Source organism: Rhodamnia argentea, chromosome 3 (genome assembly GCF_020921035.1).
Source record: "Rhodamnia argentea isolate NSW1041297 chromosome 3, ASM2092103v1, whole genome shotgun sequence".
Classification (NCBI taxonomy): Eukaryota; Viridiplantae; Streptophyta; class Magnoliopsida; order Myrtales; family Myrtaceae; genus Rhodamnia; species Rhodamnia argentea.
The window spans coordinates 32,440,121-32,458,653 of record NC_063152.1 but is presented as its reverse complement, the minus strand read 5'-3'; the positions used below and the strand labels follow the sequence as shown (position 1 = coordinate 32,458,653).

At 43.0% G+C, this 18,533-nt stretch overlaps 2 protein-coding genes across 4 annotated transcripts; both read left to right on the top strand.

The window, feature by feature from the left end:
• Nucleotides 1–1,886: 1,886 nt before the first annotated feature.
• LOC115754692 (cellulose synthase A catalytic subunit 4 [UDP-forming]-like) lies at nucleotides 1,887–6,772 on the top strand. 2 transcript variants are annotated; one of them, XM_030693802.2, is made up of 8 exons: nucleotides 1,887–2,579; nucleotides 3,977–4,075; nucleotides 4,716–4,847; nucleotides 4,925–5,137; nucleotides 5,278–5,377; nucleotides 5,468–5,649; nucleotides 5,754–6,101; nucleotides 6,213–6,772. In XM_030693802.2, the coding sequence occupies exons 1-8, from the start codon at nucleotides 1,977–1,979 to the stop codon at nucleotides 6,756–6,758; spliced, it is 2,223 nt and encodes a 740-aa protein (XP_030549662.2). In that variant the 5' UTR covers nucleotides 1,887–1,976; the 3' UTR covers nucleotides 6,759–6,772. The 2 variants fall into 2 exon arrangements, with proteins under 2 accessions (XP_030549662.2, XP_030549664.2); XM_030693804.2 differs by lacking the exon at nucleotides 3,977–4,075.
• A 4,792-nt stretch (nucleotides 6,773–11,564) lies between these two features.
• LOC115754713 (cation/H(+) antiporter 18-like) lies at nucleotides 11,565–16,972 on the top strand. 2 transcript variants are annotated; one of them, XM_048276555.1, is made up of 4 exons: nucleotides 11,565–11,714; nucleotides 13,591–13,842; nucleotides 14,427–15,428; nucleotides 15,528–16,972. In XM_048276555.1, the coding sequence occupies exons 2-4, from the start codon at nucleotides 13,642–13,644 to the stop codon at nucleotides 16,737–16,739; spliced, it is 2,415 nt and encodes an 804-aa protein (XP_048132512.1). In that variant the 5' UTR covers nucleotides 11,565–11,714; nucleotides 13,591–13,641; the 3' UTR covers nucleotides 16,740–16,972. The 2 variants fall into 2 exon arrangements, with proteins under 2 accessions (XP_048132512.1, XP_030549699.1); XM_030693839.1 differs by having other exon boundaries at nucleotides 13,588–13,842.
• Nucleotides 16,973–18,533: the final 1,561 nt, after the last annotated feature.

The following is an 18,533-nucleotide window of genomic DNA, read 5'->3' as shown; positions in this document are numbered from 1 at the left end:
TGAGTAACTCGACGCAACTATTTTGCTTGCACAATTCAAGTTCAATGGCCTTTCAAGGGGGCAAGTGAACGCTGATGCACGCCAAGGTGGATGGCTGTTTCGTCAAAGTACATATGCCGGCCTTTTTCTGAGGAGGAGAGAGTGGGGTTTTGAGCCTTTTTCAGAATCCGCATTTCGAAAGATTTGGTCTGATTCGGTTCATAACCAAATGGTGCGTTGGAAAAGGTAAAGCAAATAAAGTGAAATAGAGAGCGAGAGAGGTGAGGCCCCGAGGGAGACAGAGCAGGAGAGACAGTGCGAAGATAGAGGAAGAGAGAGAATAAAGCAGAACAAAAAAAAAGGGGGAGAGAGAGGCCCGGGGGGTGGGGGAAGAGAGCACAGAACAGTGGCGAGAGTTTCTAAATTCTTTTGCTATTAATTGAATCGAAAATCGAACTGAACTGAAAATACGTGAAATTTCGGTTTAGTTCGATCCCAGTTCAGTTCGATTTTCTGATTCAGTACTGACACCCCTACAACTAAGGCATGTGCTCGACAATTTTAGTGACGAATCAACGGAACGGGAAAGGCCTAATTACCAAAAAGAGAAAAAAAAAATGAAGGTCTGCCGCAAATAAACAACCCCGACCCCTTAACTTCTGAATCAAAATGTCCATTAACTTCCGCATTATTTTTGCAACAGATTGAGACCCGCCGCCGCTGCCGCTGCGGCCAGTTCATTGGGAGGGAATGGCGAGCAAAGTGATGGCAACAAGAGGTGCGGCGGCAACAGGACAAAGGCCTACGGCAGGGGAGGGGCGCTGAATGAATGCGCTTAGGATGTTCGGAATCGTGCTCGGGGTTTGGTTGATGTTTAAATTCATGGGTACAACGACGGTCCACTCGGTAACATTATCATGAAAAATTCGTCTGACTCCACAGAATCCGAAACCAAAAATGGTAACAAATGCCAGCATGTAGCTGGCAAAAGTAAGTTCGGTATCGACCTCCAACCGCCATATCTAATATGGAGATATCTACACCAACAAGTCGTTCGCTTTTAGATGGCAAGAAGTTTGCATCTCTCCATGCGGCCATGAATTCTAAGCATCTTAAACATGCTGGTAACACTGTCGGGGACATGGACATTTCGAGACAATACGATACGATACGAAAATCAATCGAGGACCACCAAAATCACTACGAAAAAAGAAAGTGGAGGATGGATGAATGAAAATGAGAAAGAAGGGGAGTTGCTCTAACCTTTCTTTGAGGGTGACCGCCCATCTACCAATCGAACGAGGATGTGATAATGTTCAAAAAAAAAAAAAAAACAAGGATGCGACAAAACTTTCGGGGACGGAGGACGATGTAACGTAGATTTAGTCTATCAATGAACAATAACCTACTCTCGAGATTGTTAAGAGCGCTCGTGACAACGCTTCTGAAATAGAATTTTTGCTTTAAAAATATTTCTGGAATAAAATTCCATTTCATAACGCATCTTTTAGAATAGAAATCCGGTTGACTATGTAACTTTATTTTTTTACTTCTAGAGCTTTTTTTTTTTACTTTAAAAGTAATTTTGGAGCCACTTAAATAAATGAAAAAAATTTACTTCTCTTCAGAAGTATAAAAAATTAATTTTTAGAGTAAAAGTTTTGTTATATGCATCCCAAGAGGATAAATACCGTACATGTAAAAACGAGTTGGATGACGTGGCATTCCGTAAATTATCGGGACTAAGTTAGGTTAGATGCGGGATGTAACGTTCCATGCCCTATTCAATATGAATTTACCATCCCAATTTCCTCACATTGCTTTTCTTTCTCTCCACATTAAAAAGGAGTGCGTTTGGTTTCGCATTTGCAAAAACCTTTATCCAAAGCTGGCCTCCTCTCCTCTTCCTCCTCCTCCTCCTCCTCTATCGACCACCTTCGCCGAGCACCGATCCAAAAGCCGGAACTGCTGCCTCGAGAATACAGGAGGAAAGAGCCATGGAGCATCATTCACGCCCTCTGAACCTTTGCCATGTCAACCCGAAATCGATCATCATCAACCGGGCGCACATGCTCGTCCACGGGACGGCTTTGCTCATCCTCATACGCTACAGAGCTTCCTTCTTCTTCACCGAGGGAGCTAGCACGCCAGACCAACCCACCACTTTGGCTTGGCTCCTCATTTTCCTGGGCGAGCTGACGCTGTCCCTCACGTGGCTGCTGCACCGGGCCTTCCGATGGCGGCCCGTGTCCCGGGACGCCTTTCCCGAGCGCTTGCCCGGGGATGGGGAGCTCCCGGCTATAGACGTGCTGGTGTGCACGGCGGACCCGGACAAGGAGCCCACCGTGGAGGTGATGAACACGGTGATAACGGCGATGTCGCTGGACTATCCGCCGGAGAAGCTCCACGTGTATCTATCGGACGACGGCGGGTCGCCGCTCACGCTGTGCGGGATGAGGGAGGCGTACGACTTCGCGAGAACGTGGCTGCCGTTTTGCAAGAGGTATGGACTGAAGACGAGGTGTCCCAAGGCTTATTTCATGGATGAAGCGGATGTGAGCACTGGCGAGGGGTATGACTACGAGAAGCAGGAGGTCAAGGTTAGTTTTGTTCGGTGACGTCATAATTCTCTATGATGACGTTGTGTTACTTTATCTTCTTTGTATTTTTCCTTTCGCCAATTTAATGCAAATTCTCTCACACGTAGTCGGCATTATTCAGGCATCGAAGCTGCAATCTGCATCCGTTCATTGTGCTGTTAGATTTGACCGATCTGTACACTAAAAACCAAAATACCAAGGAAAAATAGAATTGGAGCAAGGCTCGGTATATTTTGCGAGAAATGGTTATTTTGAAAAGTATTTTTATTATCGAAAAAAAATTATGCCTAAAAAATTTCATGAACGATAAAAATATTTTTCGTTCATTAATTTCTACAAATGATACAAACAATCATCTTTTGAAAAATATTTTCATATTCAAACAAATGAAACCTGGAGCTCAAAGCGATGCAGTTCTTCAGCCATTTGAAGACTTTAATTGTCTATTGTCTCACCAACCCTCGAATCAACAGTGAATACAATAGCCGGTAAAAGTTCTCTTTATACTAATGTATTATATCTAGACCCAACTACACGAGTATTCAATCAAAACTTAGACAAAAAAAAAAAAGGAATTAAATCAAAACATATCATATCTAATGCCACATGATTTAGTATAGAGTTTTACTAAACTTTCGGTACCCCTAGAATTTCTCTTGCTAATGTTGTCATTTAACGCATTATCTCTTGGTTCTAAGTAGCCTGATTGAAGGATGTGTTCGGTTGGCTACTAGGCCATAAAGTACTTGCTTAGACCGGCCCCCCTTTATCAACTGGCTATGTTTAGACAGGTTCAAGCGGAAGTTTTTGGTTCAAAAATGTTAAAACAACAAAAAATTGATCGTTGAAGATTTGAGCATCTAGGTTATTGGGTTCTAGATTCGGCTGTTAGTATCCTTAAAGGATGTCTTGATTTATGGTGGGTGTCAGAAGAAAATTAAGACGAAAGGAAATCAACATAATTTGTGGTGGGTTATCTTTAGGTAGCCCCTTCACCATCCGACAATGAGTAAATGCTTTCATAAAGAAAAGAGGAGCTCTTATCAAGACGTTTCAAGAATTGTCAGGGGGAGTGCTTCAAGACTTCATGGCTAATGGCTCTTTTAATGTGGGTCGCTAGAAGAATTTCTTCTCCATATAATGCTACGTTTATCTTGGAGCAAATAGTCACGGGGTGTAACAGTTTCTTGAATAGTAAAACTTTAGTTACACATAGAACACTTGAGAAGTATTGAAAGCAGGCCACAAAAGCAGACTGAGCTTCAGAAATAAAGAGTTGTAGCACGAGCATTCGCATTTCAATGAAAGGTTCTCACTAACTCTCCAATTTGAAAGGAATCGACAAAGGCTGTGTGTCTCATAAACTGATGTAGCTTCGTTATTTGCAACTTTTTCAGGAGAAGTACGAATTGTTCGAGGCGCATATAAATGGATACAGGATTAGGCACCAAAGTGAATCAAGGAATGCGAGGCTGGATCATCCGTCTACCATTGAGGTACGATTTCTTTTTTGTTGAGATATTATATAAAGAAAGCTGCTAGCCCGACAGTATGACAATACTATCGGTTATTTTTTAGTACACGATCCTCCAATCAATAAGTGTTTTATGTAAAATATTTTATCGATGGTGTGTGTGGATTTACTGTTGAGATTGTTCCGTTTCTGACAAGATCGTCGGGGAAGCATTTCCCTTACATAAAACCGCACCGAACTTAGGAGTAATACATGTTTGCCCATAATTTTTAACCATTACATGTTATAATCATGTAATAGGAAATGCTTTCATAGAAGTCTGACGGTATTGTCAATTATTTCTAGCTGTAGATCCACACCATCACCGCGTGTTTTGCATAAAATACTCATTAATTAGAAAATTGTAAGGTCGGAAATAACGACAGTACTATCAAACTGTAAGATACCAACTCTTCAGATAGTTGTTCCTTTACTTTCCATAAATGCAGATTTGAACATCGATCATCTCCATAAATAGGGAGATTCGAGCCCATTTTGACACGTGGGACTGTGACCTACTTTTATAAAGTTGGCTCCATTCCGTTCCCCTTGATGAGCAAACGGAAAAGCTCTAGTCGAGACTCTTGTTCAAGGGACATAAAGAAATCGAAATTATTCTGCAGGTGATCCATGGAAGTTCCTCAGACGAAGTTGTGCGAGCTGACCAACAACAGATGCCTCTGCTCGTTTACGTCTCCAGGGAAAAGAGGCCTTCTCACTCTCATAACTTCAAAGCCGGAGCTCTCAATGTTCTGGTATGCTGCTCAAGTCTCGCATATCGGCTGTACTCGTAACATCGATTACACTGCTTGATACCGCTCCTTCTTTGCAGCTTCGCGTGTCGGGGGTGGTAAGCAACTCGCCGTACGTGTTGGTGCTGGACTGCGACATGTACTGCAACGACCCATCCTCGGCAAGGCGGGCAATGTGCTTCCACTTGGACGCGAAGATGTCTCCCTCGCTTTCGTTCGTTCAATTTCCTCAGCTGTTCCATAATATCAGCGAGAACGACATCTACGACAGTAAAATCAGATTGCCATTTGGGGTGAGAGAAAAAGACTGTAATCTTGATCAAGTTTTCGATTATGCATTTACTAAGACCCTCAGCCTTATGGAGCAAATCGTACGTGTGGAATATTTTTGACCACATCCATTTTTAACTCTATAACTTTGGCTTTATTTCAGACATTATGGTTTGGAATGGACGGGTTGCAAGGACCTTTATTATCTGGTTCTGGCTTTTATGTCAAGAGAGAGTCCTTTTATGGCAAATCCATGCAAGAAGGTAAGTCAACATAGGCACATATTAGGAGAGAGTCCTTGCATAGCAAATAAAATGCGATGTTACTAACTGCTTCTCTTGCTGATTGGCAAGGTATTACCACTAATCTCGCGGATTTAAAAGCAATCTTTGGCCATTCGAATGAGTTTATCAAACATCTTCAGCGGGGCGACAAGCTTAACAAGAACATCCTCAGCGACCCAAGAGCGGCCTCCACAGAAACCGAACTTTTAGCCTCTTGTCACTATGAAAATGGAACAAAATGGGGTCAAGAGGCAAGTACAATCAAAAGAAACACGACGAACCGAAACCCTCGTCACTTGCCCCCGATTAGCAACTCCATTTCCTTTTGATTTACCTCGCGGTCGCTCTTATTCAGGTTGGTTTCATGTACGGATCTGTGGCCGAAGACTTCTTCACCAGCTTCGCCTTGCACTGCAAGGGATGGAGATCGGTGTACTGCTTCCCACCGCGGCCGCAATTCCTAGGGGCTTCCACGACGAACTTGAACGACCTAATGGTTCAAGTCACGAGATGGAGTTCCGGGTTGGCTCAGGTCGGGTTCTCCAGATTTTCTCCTCTGATCTATGCGCCATGGAGGATGAGCATTCTACAGACCATGTGTTATGCTGAGTTGGCTTTTTTGCCACTCTATTGCTTGCCTCTCTGCTGCTTTGCCACCATTCCGCAGATATGCCTATTCAATGGCATCCCCATCTTTCCAGAGGTAAGCTATTCTCATCTGTAAGTTTCTTCTTCTCCTTAATTGATCGAGTCTTTCCTAGGGTCGAATTCGAGTAACATACAGTCTTGAACATCAATGGTTTCGGCATGTCAGGTCTCGAGCTCGTTATTCCTCGTGTATTGCTTCGTTTTCCTATCTTCTCTTTCCAAGCATCTCCACGAGGTCGTCGAGAGCGGACACTCGGTTCGGACGTTCATAAACGAGCAACGGATCTGGATGATCCACTCGGTGACCACTTACTTGTACGGGAGCGTGAACGCGGTCCTGACGAACACAGGCGTGAGGGGGGCGAGCTTCTTGCCTACTAATAAGATCGCCAACGACGAGCAATCGGAGAGGTACGAGAAGGGCGTGTTCGATTTCCAGACGTCGGTCGTGTTCTTGGCCCCGATGGTGGGTCTAGTCATTTTGAGCATGGCTTCCTTCGTCGGAGGAATCGCCAGGGTGCTCGTTTCGGGAGGTTGGGACAAATTATTCGCGCAGATTGCTCTGTCGTTCTTCATCTTGGTGATGGGATACCCGGTGATTGAAGGGATGGCAAGGACGGATACGGGACGCATTCCATTGTCAGCCGCTATGTGGTCAGCTCTACTTTCCTCCGCATTGCTGTTGGTGGGTTCCGCTCTTCTTGTGCACTGAATGATGTGTGGATGGCATAAAAGTTGCGCTTGCTATTAGGGCTCGCGATTCGTGTTGCCGTGTCATAACTAGGATTCTAATTCGACATATTGATATCGATTCATGTGGATTTGGATCATCATATAAAGTTAGGCGTGTCTGTCGTGTCGTGTTCCATTCGAGTTTTCATTGTTCTTATTGTGTGAATGAGTCGTGCCCAATGTATCTGCTCCGGTTGTTCTATTATGAATTAACTTGATGCTACAAATTCGCACAGTCTATGTCCAAATCTATTTTTTTAAAGCAAAGAGTGGTTGTGGTGTGGGAAGCCTCCTCTATTCCCAATCTATGATTTGTATTTTCTTAATGTTTTTAGGTGGAACTTGAGAGATTCCAAGCCACTTATCAATAGATAAAATCAGTAGCTTTTTGGTGGAACAAGAATCGCACAAATTGGAGATTACATCGGAGAGAAAGCGCGGTCGGGATTTAATCAAAATCATGTAAGCTGTGACGGTGAGACCATATGAAAAGTTTAGTGGTTGTCACTATGTAAATTTAGTATCATAATGAGGATAGTAAATTAGCATTATCATATGAAAATTTTCATGATATTAATGTACGAAGTGACGTGGCAAATCATCCATCAATATTTAAAAAGAAAGGCTCGTATTGAAACATTATGCATAAGCATTTACTAAGAGCCTATACATTAATAACGTATCCAATTTATGAAGATAATAAGGAAAATTTTCTAGAATAACTAAAAACTCAACGATGCTCCTTTGTGCAAGTTCTAAGTAAAGACCTACCTAAAGTACATACTTGTAACTTTCTAAGCTAGAACACTTGATCAGTTGGTGGCACCATATCGACAAGTCGCTTAACGTCGACGCCGAGCGTGATAGGATGATATATTTCTATTAAAACACAGTTGCCTCTACAATAAAGAAAGTCTGAACCAAAGACTCTTCTTTTGCTTGTAATTTAGTATACTTGAGAATTGTAAAAAGTAGATTTCACATTTTTAGTTCTTTTTAGTGCGCAAGAATCTTATGATGCTTTTGCTCATTGTAAATGTTTGATAAACAACAATTTTAGGGAAAATTACAAAAAAAAGTTATAAACCATGTTAATTCAGTCATAAATCTTTTGCATTTGTATCAATTCAGTCCATTTGACCAGGCGGCCCTGTCTTAGACAATTTTTAATAATATTTTGTTATTTTTTAATTTTTCAATAACTTTTTTCTACCTTTTTTCTTTTCTTTTCTTTTCTTTTCTTTTCTTTTGTTGGGGCCGGCGGGAGGCCGCCGGCCTCGGCTGGTGAGGGCTCATGGCCCTCACTTAGATCTAGGCAAGAGCCTACGAGGGCAGGCAAATAGGCAATAGTGAAAAACAGAGTCGGTGAGGGCGTGGCGGGAAAACTTGGCCAGCTTGCCCCCTAGGCGAAGATTGTGGCCTCGGGAAGTTATCCATTTGGCATCAACGGTTTGTAAGGGGTGTAGCCTAATTTAGTGTGGGTGGCATACCAATATTTATCGGATTCAACGTGTTCATTACCCCTACTAGAGGCGGCACTACATTACCGATGGGCCTCACATTGTCACCATTCGGTGGTGGTGCAACCGGCCTCGGGTTTTCAATGTTTGACACTAGCATGTGCCCATTCGTTGTTCCGACATTATTCCCGTTTGCTTCATCATGGGCCTAAGCAGTTTGATAGACGGTACTGTCGAGGATTCGAACAAGAGAAGCTGAAGGAACATACCCCGTAACCACATGATTCACCTGAAGGGGTGGTGGTTGACTAGACTACCCCGATTAAGAAATGAGTTCTGTCACCACATTATCGATCATTAGTATGATCACTTCCGCCGATGTGACTAACCATATGATTGGTTAAGTTCGTTCGATGCTCTTCAAACATCCTTCTCATGGTAGCCACCATGACTAGATCCAAGGCCAAGTCTCTCCTCTGACAATCTGTAAGAACACGTGGAACATCCATCTGGTTCCTATCCGGATTGTCATCCGCGGCTGCATTTGCATTCGATGATTTTGACCCAGGGAGCCTCTCGTTGCCTCGATGCGAAGATTGATTTTCCTCTCTTGAAGCATTACGAGGCTCCTGATTCGTAGTCCTCGCCATCAACACTTCTTCAAATCGAATTGCAATGGTCTCATCAAGAGTGCCAAAAAGATATTTCGCCTAGAATGATCAAGAAAATATCTTTCACCAAAGCACTGGATCTTCGGATTCTTTTTACAGTGGTCTTGAGTTCCACAATGACTCGAACAAGAAACGAATTGGCGATACAATAAGTTAAATTTGTCTAGAAACTACGATATTGATAACCTCTAACCACAAGTGCGGTTGATTCGAGGCTTCATGTGTCCTTCGGTAACTTCTCACTGTTGGTTCCTTGAACGTTTGGTGATTTGCCAATCCATGAAGCTTATCGATTATCCTTCGTATGTCACGGCTGTCGCGATTGCCCTTATACTAATGTTGGACTTGTGGGCCTGTTTGCCGACGATGTCCCATGGGCTCTACAAACCCAACACGGCCCAGGCAGGCCATTATTTGGTGTAAACAAATGATATAGTTGGACTCTTATTTTATTGTAATCAGTATTCTTAAGAATTGTAAAAGTTAGATTTCACTTCTTCTTCTTTTTAATTCTCTATAGTGCGTAAGAATCTTGCGATGCTTTTACTCATTTTTCAATGTTTGATAAAGAACAATTTTATGTTGGGGTGCTCAAGACGCCATTTAACAATAAGCCCTTTTAATCAAGTATAATATCTAGACCAAGACTTTTGAGCCAGTTGAAACGTTCATGAAAGGAATATCTTTAATTATCATGGTGTATCCGTCAAGATCTGAAATTTTGAAGGGCGTTCACATTGTTATCGATGGAACTCTTACCGTGTCATACATGATTTTTGAGAATGATAAGATCTCGGCTCCGTCCGTGTTCGCGGAAAATGAACGATTTGGAGAATACTTTCCTAAAAATGATCTTTTGTGTCGCTTGCAAAAACTAATAAATAAAACATATTTTCATCGTCTACGAAATTATTTCAAGAGATAACAAAAGTATCTTTAATTGATTAATTATTTCAAGAAATATAGGCGGTCATTGTTAGGAAAATATTTTTCAAATCGTTCATTTTTCGCGAAGCAAATGGAGTCTAGATGTGAATCTCCACTTTGTAGATTTAAATGGTTCTAAAGCTGATTAACATAAAGACAATCCTATCAAAGTCGACCCACATGAAGCACTAGTAGTACTCATCAGGTTGCTATTCTACACATCGAAATCCACCATCCACCCATCATAAACTCAAAGTTTGTAGAGAAATGACACCTACTTTTCGAGCTTCCATTTTTTTTTCCCTTTGTTCGCCCAAAAAACATGATGGAAAGACGAGCTACACAATATATAAGCCCTCTCAAATTGAATGCAACAAGACAAATGACTGGAGAAATGATGGCGGGCACGCATTGAAATTTTCACAATGTCTCAATATCGACAAGCGGGTTGATATATCAAAATCTCAGGTTTTTTTTTTTTCAGAACTTGAGGGGAATTTGATACTTCTACGAACAAGTAAAAAAGCTAATTTTTTTAGATTTCATTAAGTTGCGATAAGCAAATCAATTTATCACGAGATAACTATGGAGAGAAGCGAGAAAATTATCCCGAGACCAGCAAATTGCTCGAAAATTGGTCAAGGCCTTACTAGTAACGTGTGATTTATATGTATTATGGAGATTTCTTTTTTGTAATTAAATTTCTATACATTCATACTGTGGTCATTCACTTGTATAAATACATATTATACGATCTTAATTGAGGTTGGCCCACCATAAATACTCTGTCGTTATCTTCTATCCGACTCTAAACATCAAGCACTTGCCACATGAGATTAGAGTGATAAGCAAACATGAGTAATTTGCCGAAAACTTATGGCTTTTCTCCAATAATTTCACAATGTTTGAGGGACCACCCTTTGGACCAGGTACAGCTGCGTCCATATTTTTATAAATTGCTTTTGAGGACACTCTGCATAGAAAAAAAAATTGCTATTTTTGTTTTTTGGCCGAGCGTGAAATGTCTCCCGAGTTGGTCCTTTGACTAATTTCCGTGATGTTAATAACTTTTTAGTTGACTTTCTCCGGCACGCCATTGTGATTGGGAGGGGCAGCCGACTGCTCACCTTTGATTGGTGAATCATGCACAAGTAGGTCCCACTTACCCAAAATAAATAAATAAACAAGTACATTATACACCCCTAAATAAATAAATAAATAAATAAACGAGTACTTTATACGCCCGTAATATGGTATAAATTTTACGCAAACGACCTCATCTATATTTGATTTTTTTTTCATTCATTAAGCAAAATAATACTCGCAAGGCACTCGCAAGGCACATCGGAGGATTTCGGGCTTAACAAACTCCAATAACTGCAGAACAAAGTAAATATCATCGTCGAGCATAACACCAACATCAATATCGAACATATTTCGTCTCTTGCCTGGCTAAATTGATCCAAATCCCACATTTGCAATTGCTTGCAGTTGTGCATATCATGGGGCTCCTTAAAAGAAATTAAACGATGAAACTTGGAAAAAGTATCGAACCCCAATAAATAAATAAAAGAAGAAGAAGCAAAATTGGAAAAAGAAACGTGATCGAAGTGGAAAAGCCGGAGAAGAAGGGCAGAGTTGGTAATATTCCCGTTTATTGCGAGGGAGATCCTATTTATACGGGGAGGGCCATCTGGGTCGGACATCTTCAACCTCGTCCTTCCCCTCCATTTTCTGTGCACTGCGATAAACCCTTCAAGATTCCGCCATTAACACTGTAACACTTGAAACGGGAGTGCACTGGTGGCGTCTCCTTCCGCCGAGAGCAGAAGATACGGCCCGCACAAGACTCCGCCAAGTTTCCTCCCAGTGATCCAGGTCTCTCTCTCTCTCTCTCTCTCTCTCTCTCTCTCTCTGTGTATCGTCTTGCTGTCTTCAAATTTTCCAGGAAAACGTACATAGAAGAATAGAAAGAGTTGCAGAGCATGAGTATATTTTCTTGAATATTTTCTTGTGGACAATAGCCCATCGTTGACATTACCCTAACAACAGAAGTCAACCTCCCCTCTTGAATTTCTTCTTGTGGTGTCCTGCTGATACGCCGGCAAGGCTCCGGTGACGGACCGATCCATTTCTCGGTCTTCGGATCGCATGATGATGCCGGACCCTTAATCACTTCACTTTGACAGTTCGTAATAGATGCAAAACCTTCGTAATAAAAGCATGGATATCGGATCGTGAATGGACGATTCTAAACTCTTTCTTGTCCTGATCTTTCTTGGATTATATTTCCATATATGCTATTTCCCTCTCGAAGGCAATATGGTAAGGTGAGCGTGCAAATTCAAGGCTAATAATAAGGATTATACGAATAATAATAATAATAATAATAATAATAATAATAATAATCATCATCATCATCGTCATCGTCATCGTCATCGTCATCAGAGGGGGAATGCAAATTGGGCTTATGTGCCGTGTGTTTTTGGGAAAGCATGGCAGATCTTCGACTGATTATTTTAGATTAAAAGAAAAATGCCACGTTGTCATTTACTTGCAAAGTCAACCACGCCCACGACCCAACTATAATTGGACCAACAGAGGTGTACGAGCTTCTGTTTGATCCTTCCGGATAAAAGCGTGTGAAATCGACCTTCCATCATGAGGTAGAAGTCATCGGCGACACGTTAATCACTTTGACCTAGGTTAATTCCATTAAAAACCTCGAACCCCTGATATCCACGATGAATTTACCCCAACCCAATAAGATATCCCAAGTTGATCCTCGTGAAAAAAAATCCCCAATTGATACTCCCCACATAAATCTATTAGCAGTATGAAATCCGATGTGGAGGATAGATTTGAATCGGGATAACGATATGTCATTTTTAGTTTGGGGTAAGTGCGAAAATAAGGCACCATTAATGGCATTAATCCTCAAGTTAGGATTAGTATTTTACTCTTCTTTTCTTTTTGGCAATAAAAATGTAGATTCGACTGTCCTAAATACACTTGTTATATAAAGAATATAACCAGCACTAATCACTTAAAATAGACCAAAGGTTTCATATTCCTTCTCTCTTTTTGCAAATTTCTTGGTTTGGGATGAGTACGAAATGGGGGTACCGTTAGTGGCATTAATCCTTTTCTTGTTCCATTCTTTTTGGCACTAAAATATAGCTTTGACTTTCCTGAAAGCACTCGTCGTGTAAAGAAATAACCAGCACATGCTCACTTGAAAATAGGCAAAAGGGTTTTCATATTCCTCCTCCTCCTGGGTCGAATGGGAACCGGATCGACCTTTGTTCGTCCAAAATTAAATTTTTCTGTCGGGATTTTGTCACATTCATTTCGATGGCTCGGGGTTGGTGGACTGTACGCGCATGGACCTTGGTTGTCGCATGCCACGTTTGGCTAAGCCATGCAGGTTTGCTGCCACGTCTGCACGTGAATTACCAATGGTAAGTTGTGATTAGTAATGTATATCCACCATGGGATAAATGGTCCAATTCCAGAATTCCGCCAAAAATTTGATCTTTAATCCTTCCTTTTTAAGCAATCTTAGCCTTAATACCTTAAATGTTGCTCCTTTCCTACTTTTGAGCTTAGTTGGCACTATCATGCCATTGGGTTGGCTTGCGTTTTTCCGTAAAAAGCCTTCATAAAAACTCGAGATCGTATCAGATTTGGGTGGGGGGTTGCGCGCTCGGTACACGGAATCCCGGCCGCTAATCTTTCGGCTTTCTGCAGGGAGACTCGAGTGTGTTGGAGAGAGAGAACTAGCGACGGCGAACGGCGGAGAGGAATGGCGGCCACCGGGACGAACGCGAGCTCGTGTCCTGCAGCGATGAACGCGACCTCGAACGGGGTGTTCCAAGGCGACAACCCCCTGGACTTCGCGCTCCCGCTCGCGATACTGCAGATATGCCTCGTCGTTCTGGTCACTCGGCTCCTCGCTTTCCTCCTCAGGCCGCTGAGGCAACCTCGCGTCATTGCTGAGATCGTGGTATGTGGTTTCGCTCCGTACAGTGGAGTCTTCCTCCTCTGTTCCGTTGTTTTTTTTTTGTGTTTTCCTTCTCTGTTTTCATTTCTGGGATTTTCTCCATGAAGGGCACTGCACTTGTTGAAAAAGATGAAAACTTTGGCTTGTTTTGCTTCGGAAGTGCTGGGTAAGAGTTGATTCTGTTTGCTTTAACGAACGTGGTTGCTTTTTAACGGCTTTAAATTATGTTAATCTGGTGAGAATTTGGAGGAGAAATCTGTTCATTTTAGAAAAATTCGTGCTGGATTGATTTGATACGAACCCCGGAAGGATGCTAATAGTGTTGAAGCTGTGGCGTCAATTAAGGCGTCTGGTTCTCGTATGTACTGATAAAGAGCACTGGTTAGATGTTGTTAGGGACTTGTTTTGACCCTAGATATGGCAAATGTTATGAACACTGCTAAGCGCTATGCTTTGGTAATTTTCCCAAGAGATTGTAGGAGTGAAGTATGGTGTTGTTATTGATTGAAATCATGACATTTGTTTTTGGTAATAGAACGCGCTGAACAAGTGGTGTCGTTTTCGCGTGTTGATGTGCTTTATGGTAGGGAGGGATACTGCTTGGTCCATCGGCGCTGGGTCGAAATCACCACTATCTCCAGAGGATTTTCCCGTCGAGAAGTCTCACGGTGTTGGACACTCTGGCCAACCTGGGCCTCCTCTTCTTCCTCTTCCTTGTTGGCCTCGAGCTTGACCCGAAGTCACTCCGCCGGACGGGCAAGAAAGCCCTGAGCATTGCAGCGGCCGGGATTAGCCTCCCGTTCGCATTGGGAATTGGCACATCTTTGGCCCTCAAAGAGACGATTTCCAAAGGGGTTGATGGACCGCCATTCCTTGTGTTCATGGGGGTCGCACTTTCCATCACAGCATTCCCAGTTCTGGCGCGTATCCTGGCCGAGCTCAAGCTTCTGACAACTGACGTCGGCCAGATGGCCATGTCAGCCGCAGCCGTCAACGATATAGCTGCGTGGGTTCTGCTTGCCCTGGCGATTGCCCTTTCGGGAACCGGCCGTTCTCCTCTTGTTTCTCTATGGGTCTTCTTGTGCGGCATCGCTTTTGTCGTCGCCTGCATATTATGCGTCCCACCTATTTTCAGGTGGATGGCGAAGCAATGCCCCGAGGGTGAGCCAGTCGATGAGATGTACGTATGCGCTACCTTGGCTGGCGTTTTAGCCGCAGGTTTCGTGACTGATACCATTGGGATTCACGCCCTTTTTGGCGCTTTCGTGATCGGGGTTCTTGTCCCGAAAGATGGGCCATTTGCTGGGGCACTCGTTGAGAAAGTTGAGGATCTCATTTCGGGTTTGTTCCTTCCGCTCTACTTTGTATCGAGTGGTCTGAAGACGAACGTAGCAACAATCCAGGGCGCTCAGTCCTGGGGCCTCCTTGTTTTGGTTATATGCACGGCCTGTTTCGGGAAGATTTTCGGCACATTGGTCGCGACCCTTTCGTTCAAAGTCCCCTTTAAGGAGGCTCTCGCTTTGGGGTTCTTGATGAACACTAAAGGATTAGTGGAGCTCATCGTCCTCAATATTGGGAAAGACAGGAAGGTGAGATCAATTTTTCATTTTGTTCGATTGTACTCTGTATTTTGCCAAGGTTAAAGCTATTCTTTTGATTGTTCTGCTGTTACAAAATCGATACGGCAGGTATTGAATGATCAAACATTTGCCATTATGGTCCTGATGGCCGTGTTCACGACCTTCATCACGACCCCCCTAGTAGTGGCAGTATACAAGCCTGCTCAGATGAGAAGCAAAGGCACTTACAAGCACAAAACGATCGAGAGGAAAAATCCCGAGACGCAGCTCCGTATCTTCGCCTGCTTCCACAGCATCAGGAATATCCCTACATTCATCAACCTCATCGAGGCCTCACGGGGCACGGAGAAGAGGGAAGGGCTCTGCGTCTACGCCATGCACCTCATGGAGCTCTCCGAGAGGTCGTCTGCGATTCTCATGGTCCACAAGGCGCGGAAGAACGGGCTTCCATTCTGGAACAAGGGGCAAGACCCTGATAACCAGATTGTCGTGGCTTTCGAGGCTTTCCGGCAGCTCAGCCACGTGTTGATCCGCCCAATGACGGCGATTTCCGCAATGGCCACCATACACGAGGATATCTGTGCCAGTGCTGAGAGGAAGAGGGCTGCCATTATAATTATGCCGTTCCACAAGCACCAGAGGCTTGACGGGGTGATGGAGACGACTCGGAACGACTTTCGGTGCATCAACAGGAGGGTTCTCGAGCACGCTCCATGCTCAGTCGGGATCTTGGTGGACCGTGGGCTCGGAGGAGGCTCCCATGTGCCAGCAAGCAACGTTTCCTCAACCATAACTGTCCTGTTCTTCGGGGGTCGAGATGATCGTGAAGCTCTGGCTTATGGCAGACGCATGGTGGAGCATCCTGGGATTAGTCTATCGGTGGTCCGATTCGTAGTGAGCCCCGAGATTGCCGGGGAAATTGTTGGAGTTGACATCAAAGACGATGCTTCTTCCCACACCATGTCAATGCCAGGTGACGAGATGTTCCTCTCTGAATTTAAGAATACGGTTGCGGATTCTATCAAATATGAAGAGAGACAAGTAGAAACTCCTGGAGAAGTTATCGATGCAATCAAGGAATTTAGCCGCTGCAATCTGTTTTTGGTCGGCCGGAGGCCGGAGGGCCAGATAGCTGCGGCGATGAACACAAAGAGCGACACCCCGGAGCTGGGGCCAGTTGGTAGCTTACTGTCTTCATCGGAGTTCTCTACTTTGGCTTCGGTCTTGGTGGTTCAGCAATATGCGGGCCGAATTTCTCTCGACTCGGAGTCGTTGGGAAAGGTCGAATCAGCAGCGGACGATGAATTGGAGGCCAATTGATTTGGTTAAGCTGTCCAGAAACTGGGTTTGAAACGCAATGTAAAGGTGTAATAAGAGATCGTAATGTAAAGATTGGTAAGAAAATTCAAACTGATGGGTTTCATTCTATACGTCTTCTGGTGATCAATTACCTTTGTGGTCGCTGAGCTATGCTGGAGGATCGAAATTCTTGCACTCTGTGAACTATGATTGCCAAACTCGTGAAGTTTTCGAGTAAAGCTTATGGCTTTTCTCTTCTTCAACATCGAGAGAGACTCTTCTCATGAAGAGGCCAGCCAGCCAAGAGAACTCTATTGCAGGCGCCCCGTCGAATCACGTAAATTCCTGTATCTTTGCTCTTCACTTTATTGCCTATTTCATATCGTGGTAACTACCAATTCGCCTGCGATCGGCACATTCCATCCCCACAAACAAAACTTGTTAGCATTTGCACCTACAATCGGCTGACGGGAACTTCGTGAACAGATTAATTCTGCATTATCATATCGAATCGATGTCGAGCTGGCTGTGGCATTTTATTCAACTATTGACGAAATATTATGGGTCACGTTAATGATTGTATTGTCAATGATTTGATCACTTGATTAAGGGCCACGTTAACGAGAGTTTGTACGCAAACAATGATTTGATCGCTTGATTAAGGGCCGCGTTAACGAGAGTTTGTACGCACTTATTAGCCACATAAATTAGAGAAAAAGTTTCATTTTCGATGACGAAATGAGCGGGATGTTTCTCGATACGGGTCGAGGTGTTATACGGCTATGCCTTTGTTTAATTCAGGGGACTTAGCTCTATAAAAAAAAAAACAGTTGACTTCTTGGAATGGGATGATAACTTAGGATGTAAAGTTTTTATTAAAGAAATGGGTACAATTGTGTGTGTGTTTTTTTTTTTTTTTGTCAATTTCACTTGTCCCGTAAGCAGCTTCTTGGGGTGCAACTCATGGAAAGACAGTTTGCCACGTGCAATGATGCAAATGCTTCTTGGGACAACAATCAACTTTATTTATATATGGGTTTGGCTCTGTTAACTATTAACTAGTAATTAAATTAATTATCATTTTTTATTATTGCCACCTTTTTCTTGGGAGGATAGAACCATTCACTATACTATCATAATCAATTTTATCGAAATACCATTAAGTACATTATTTTAACATGGGCGGAGACGGGATTTGAACCCGTGACATCAAGGTTATGAGTCTTGCAAGCTACCAAGCTGCTCTACCTCGCAATGAAGATAAGAAGGAGACTCTAATAAACGAACAAGAAAAAAACCATTTGCTATGCCTTTTTGTAGAGTGCTGGAGTAGAACCACGCATTTGTGATACTAGCGTCCTAGCATGGCCGCATGCCTATCGGCAATATGTGGTTTCGGCAAATGGTTTTTGTTCTTTTTTTTTTTTTAATGTTGGGCCCGTTTAGGCCTAAAATTGATGGGTTCACTGAATTGGTTCTTCCCTTGACGATTGTTGGGCTTGCGTTTGTCAGCTCAGATCATCGGCCATGCAATGTATGTATGGTCAAACGATACGACAAACGTCACATTGCATAGGGCCATCCATGGCTTCCCTAGCGATAAAAAGGCCCAGTTCACTAAAGGAAACTCTTCATTTTAGATCCAGTTGTAAATTTTTTTTTTTTTTTGTCGAAGATCCAGTTGTAATTTTACTCTGAACTTTTTTTGTCACAAAAAAAAAATCTTAAACTTTAGGCGCAATTTCAATTCTGCCCTGAATTTCTTTTATTAGAAAAAAGATATCAAACCTTATTTTTAGTCCTAAAGCTACTCCG

Bases quoted from the DNA above. Each gene is read 5' to 3' on its own strand.
- LOC115754692 (XM_030693802.2), top strand. From the start codon at position 1,977: ATGGAGCATCATTCACGCCCTCTGAACCTTTGCCATGTCAACCCGAAA. The intron at 5,378-5,467 runs GTAAGTCAACAT...CTGATTGGCAAG, and splicing joins TGGCAAATCCATGCAAGAAG to GTATTACCACTAATCTCGCG. The intron at 5,650-5,753 runs GCAAGTACAATC...GCTCTTATTCAG, and splicing joins GAACAAAATGGGGTCAAGAG to GTTGGTTTCATGTACGGATC.
- LOC115754713 (XM_048276555.1), top strand. From the start codon at position 13,642: ATGGCGGCCACCGGGACGAACGCGAGCTCGTGTCCTGCAGCGATGAAC. The intron at 13,843-14,426 runs GTATGTGGTTTC...GCTTTATGGTAG, and splicing joins GCGTCATTGCTGAGATCGTG to GGAGGGATACTGCTTGGTCC. The intron at 15,429-15,527 runs GTGAGATCAATT...TCGATACGGCAG, and splicing joins ATATTGGGAAAGACAGGAAG to GTATTGAATGATCAAACATT.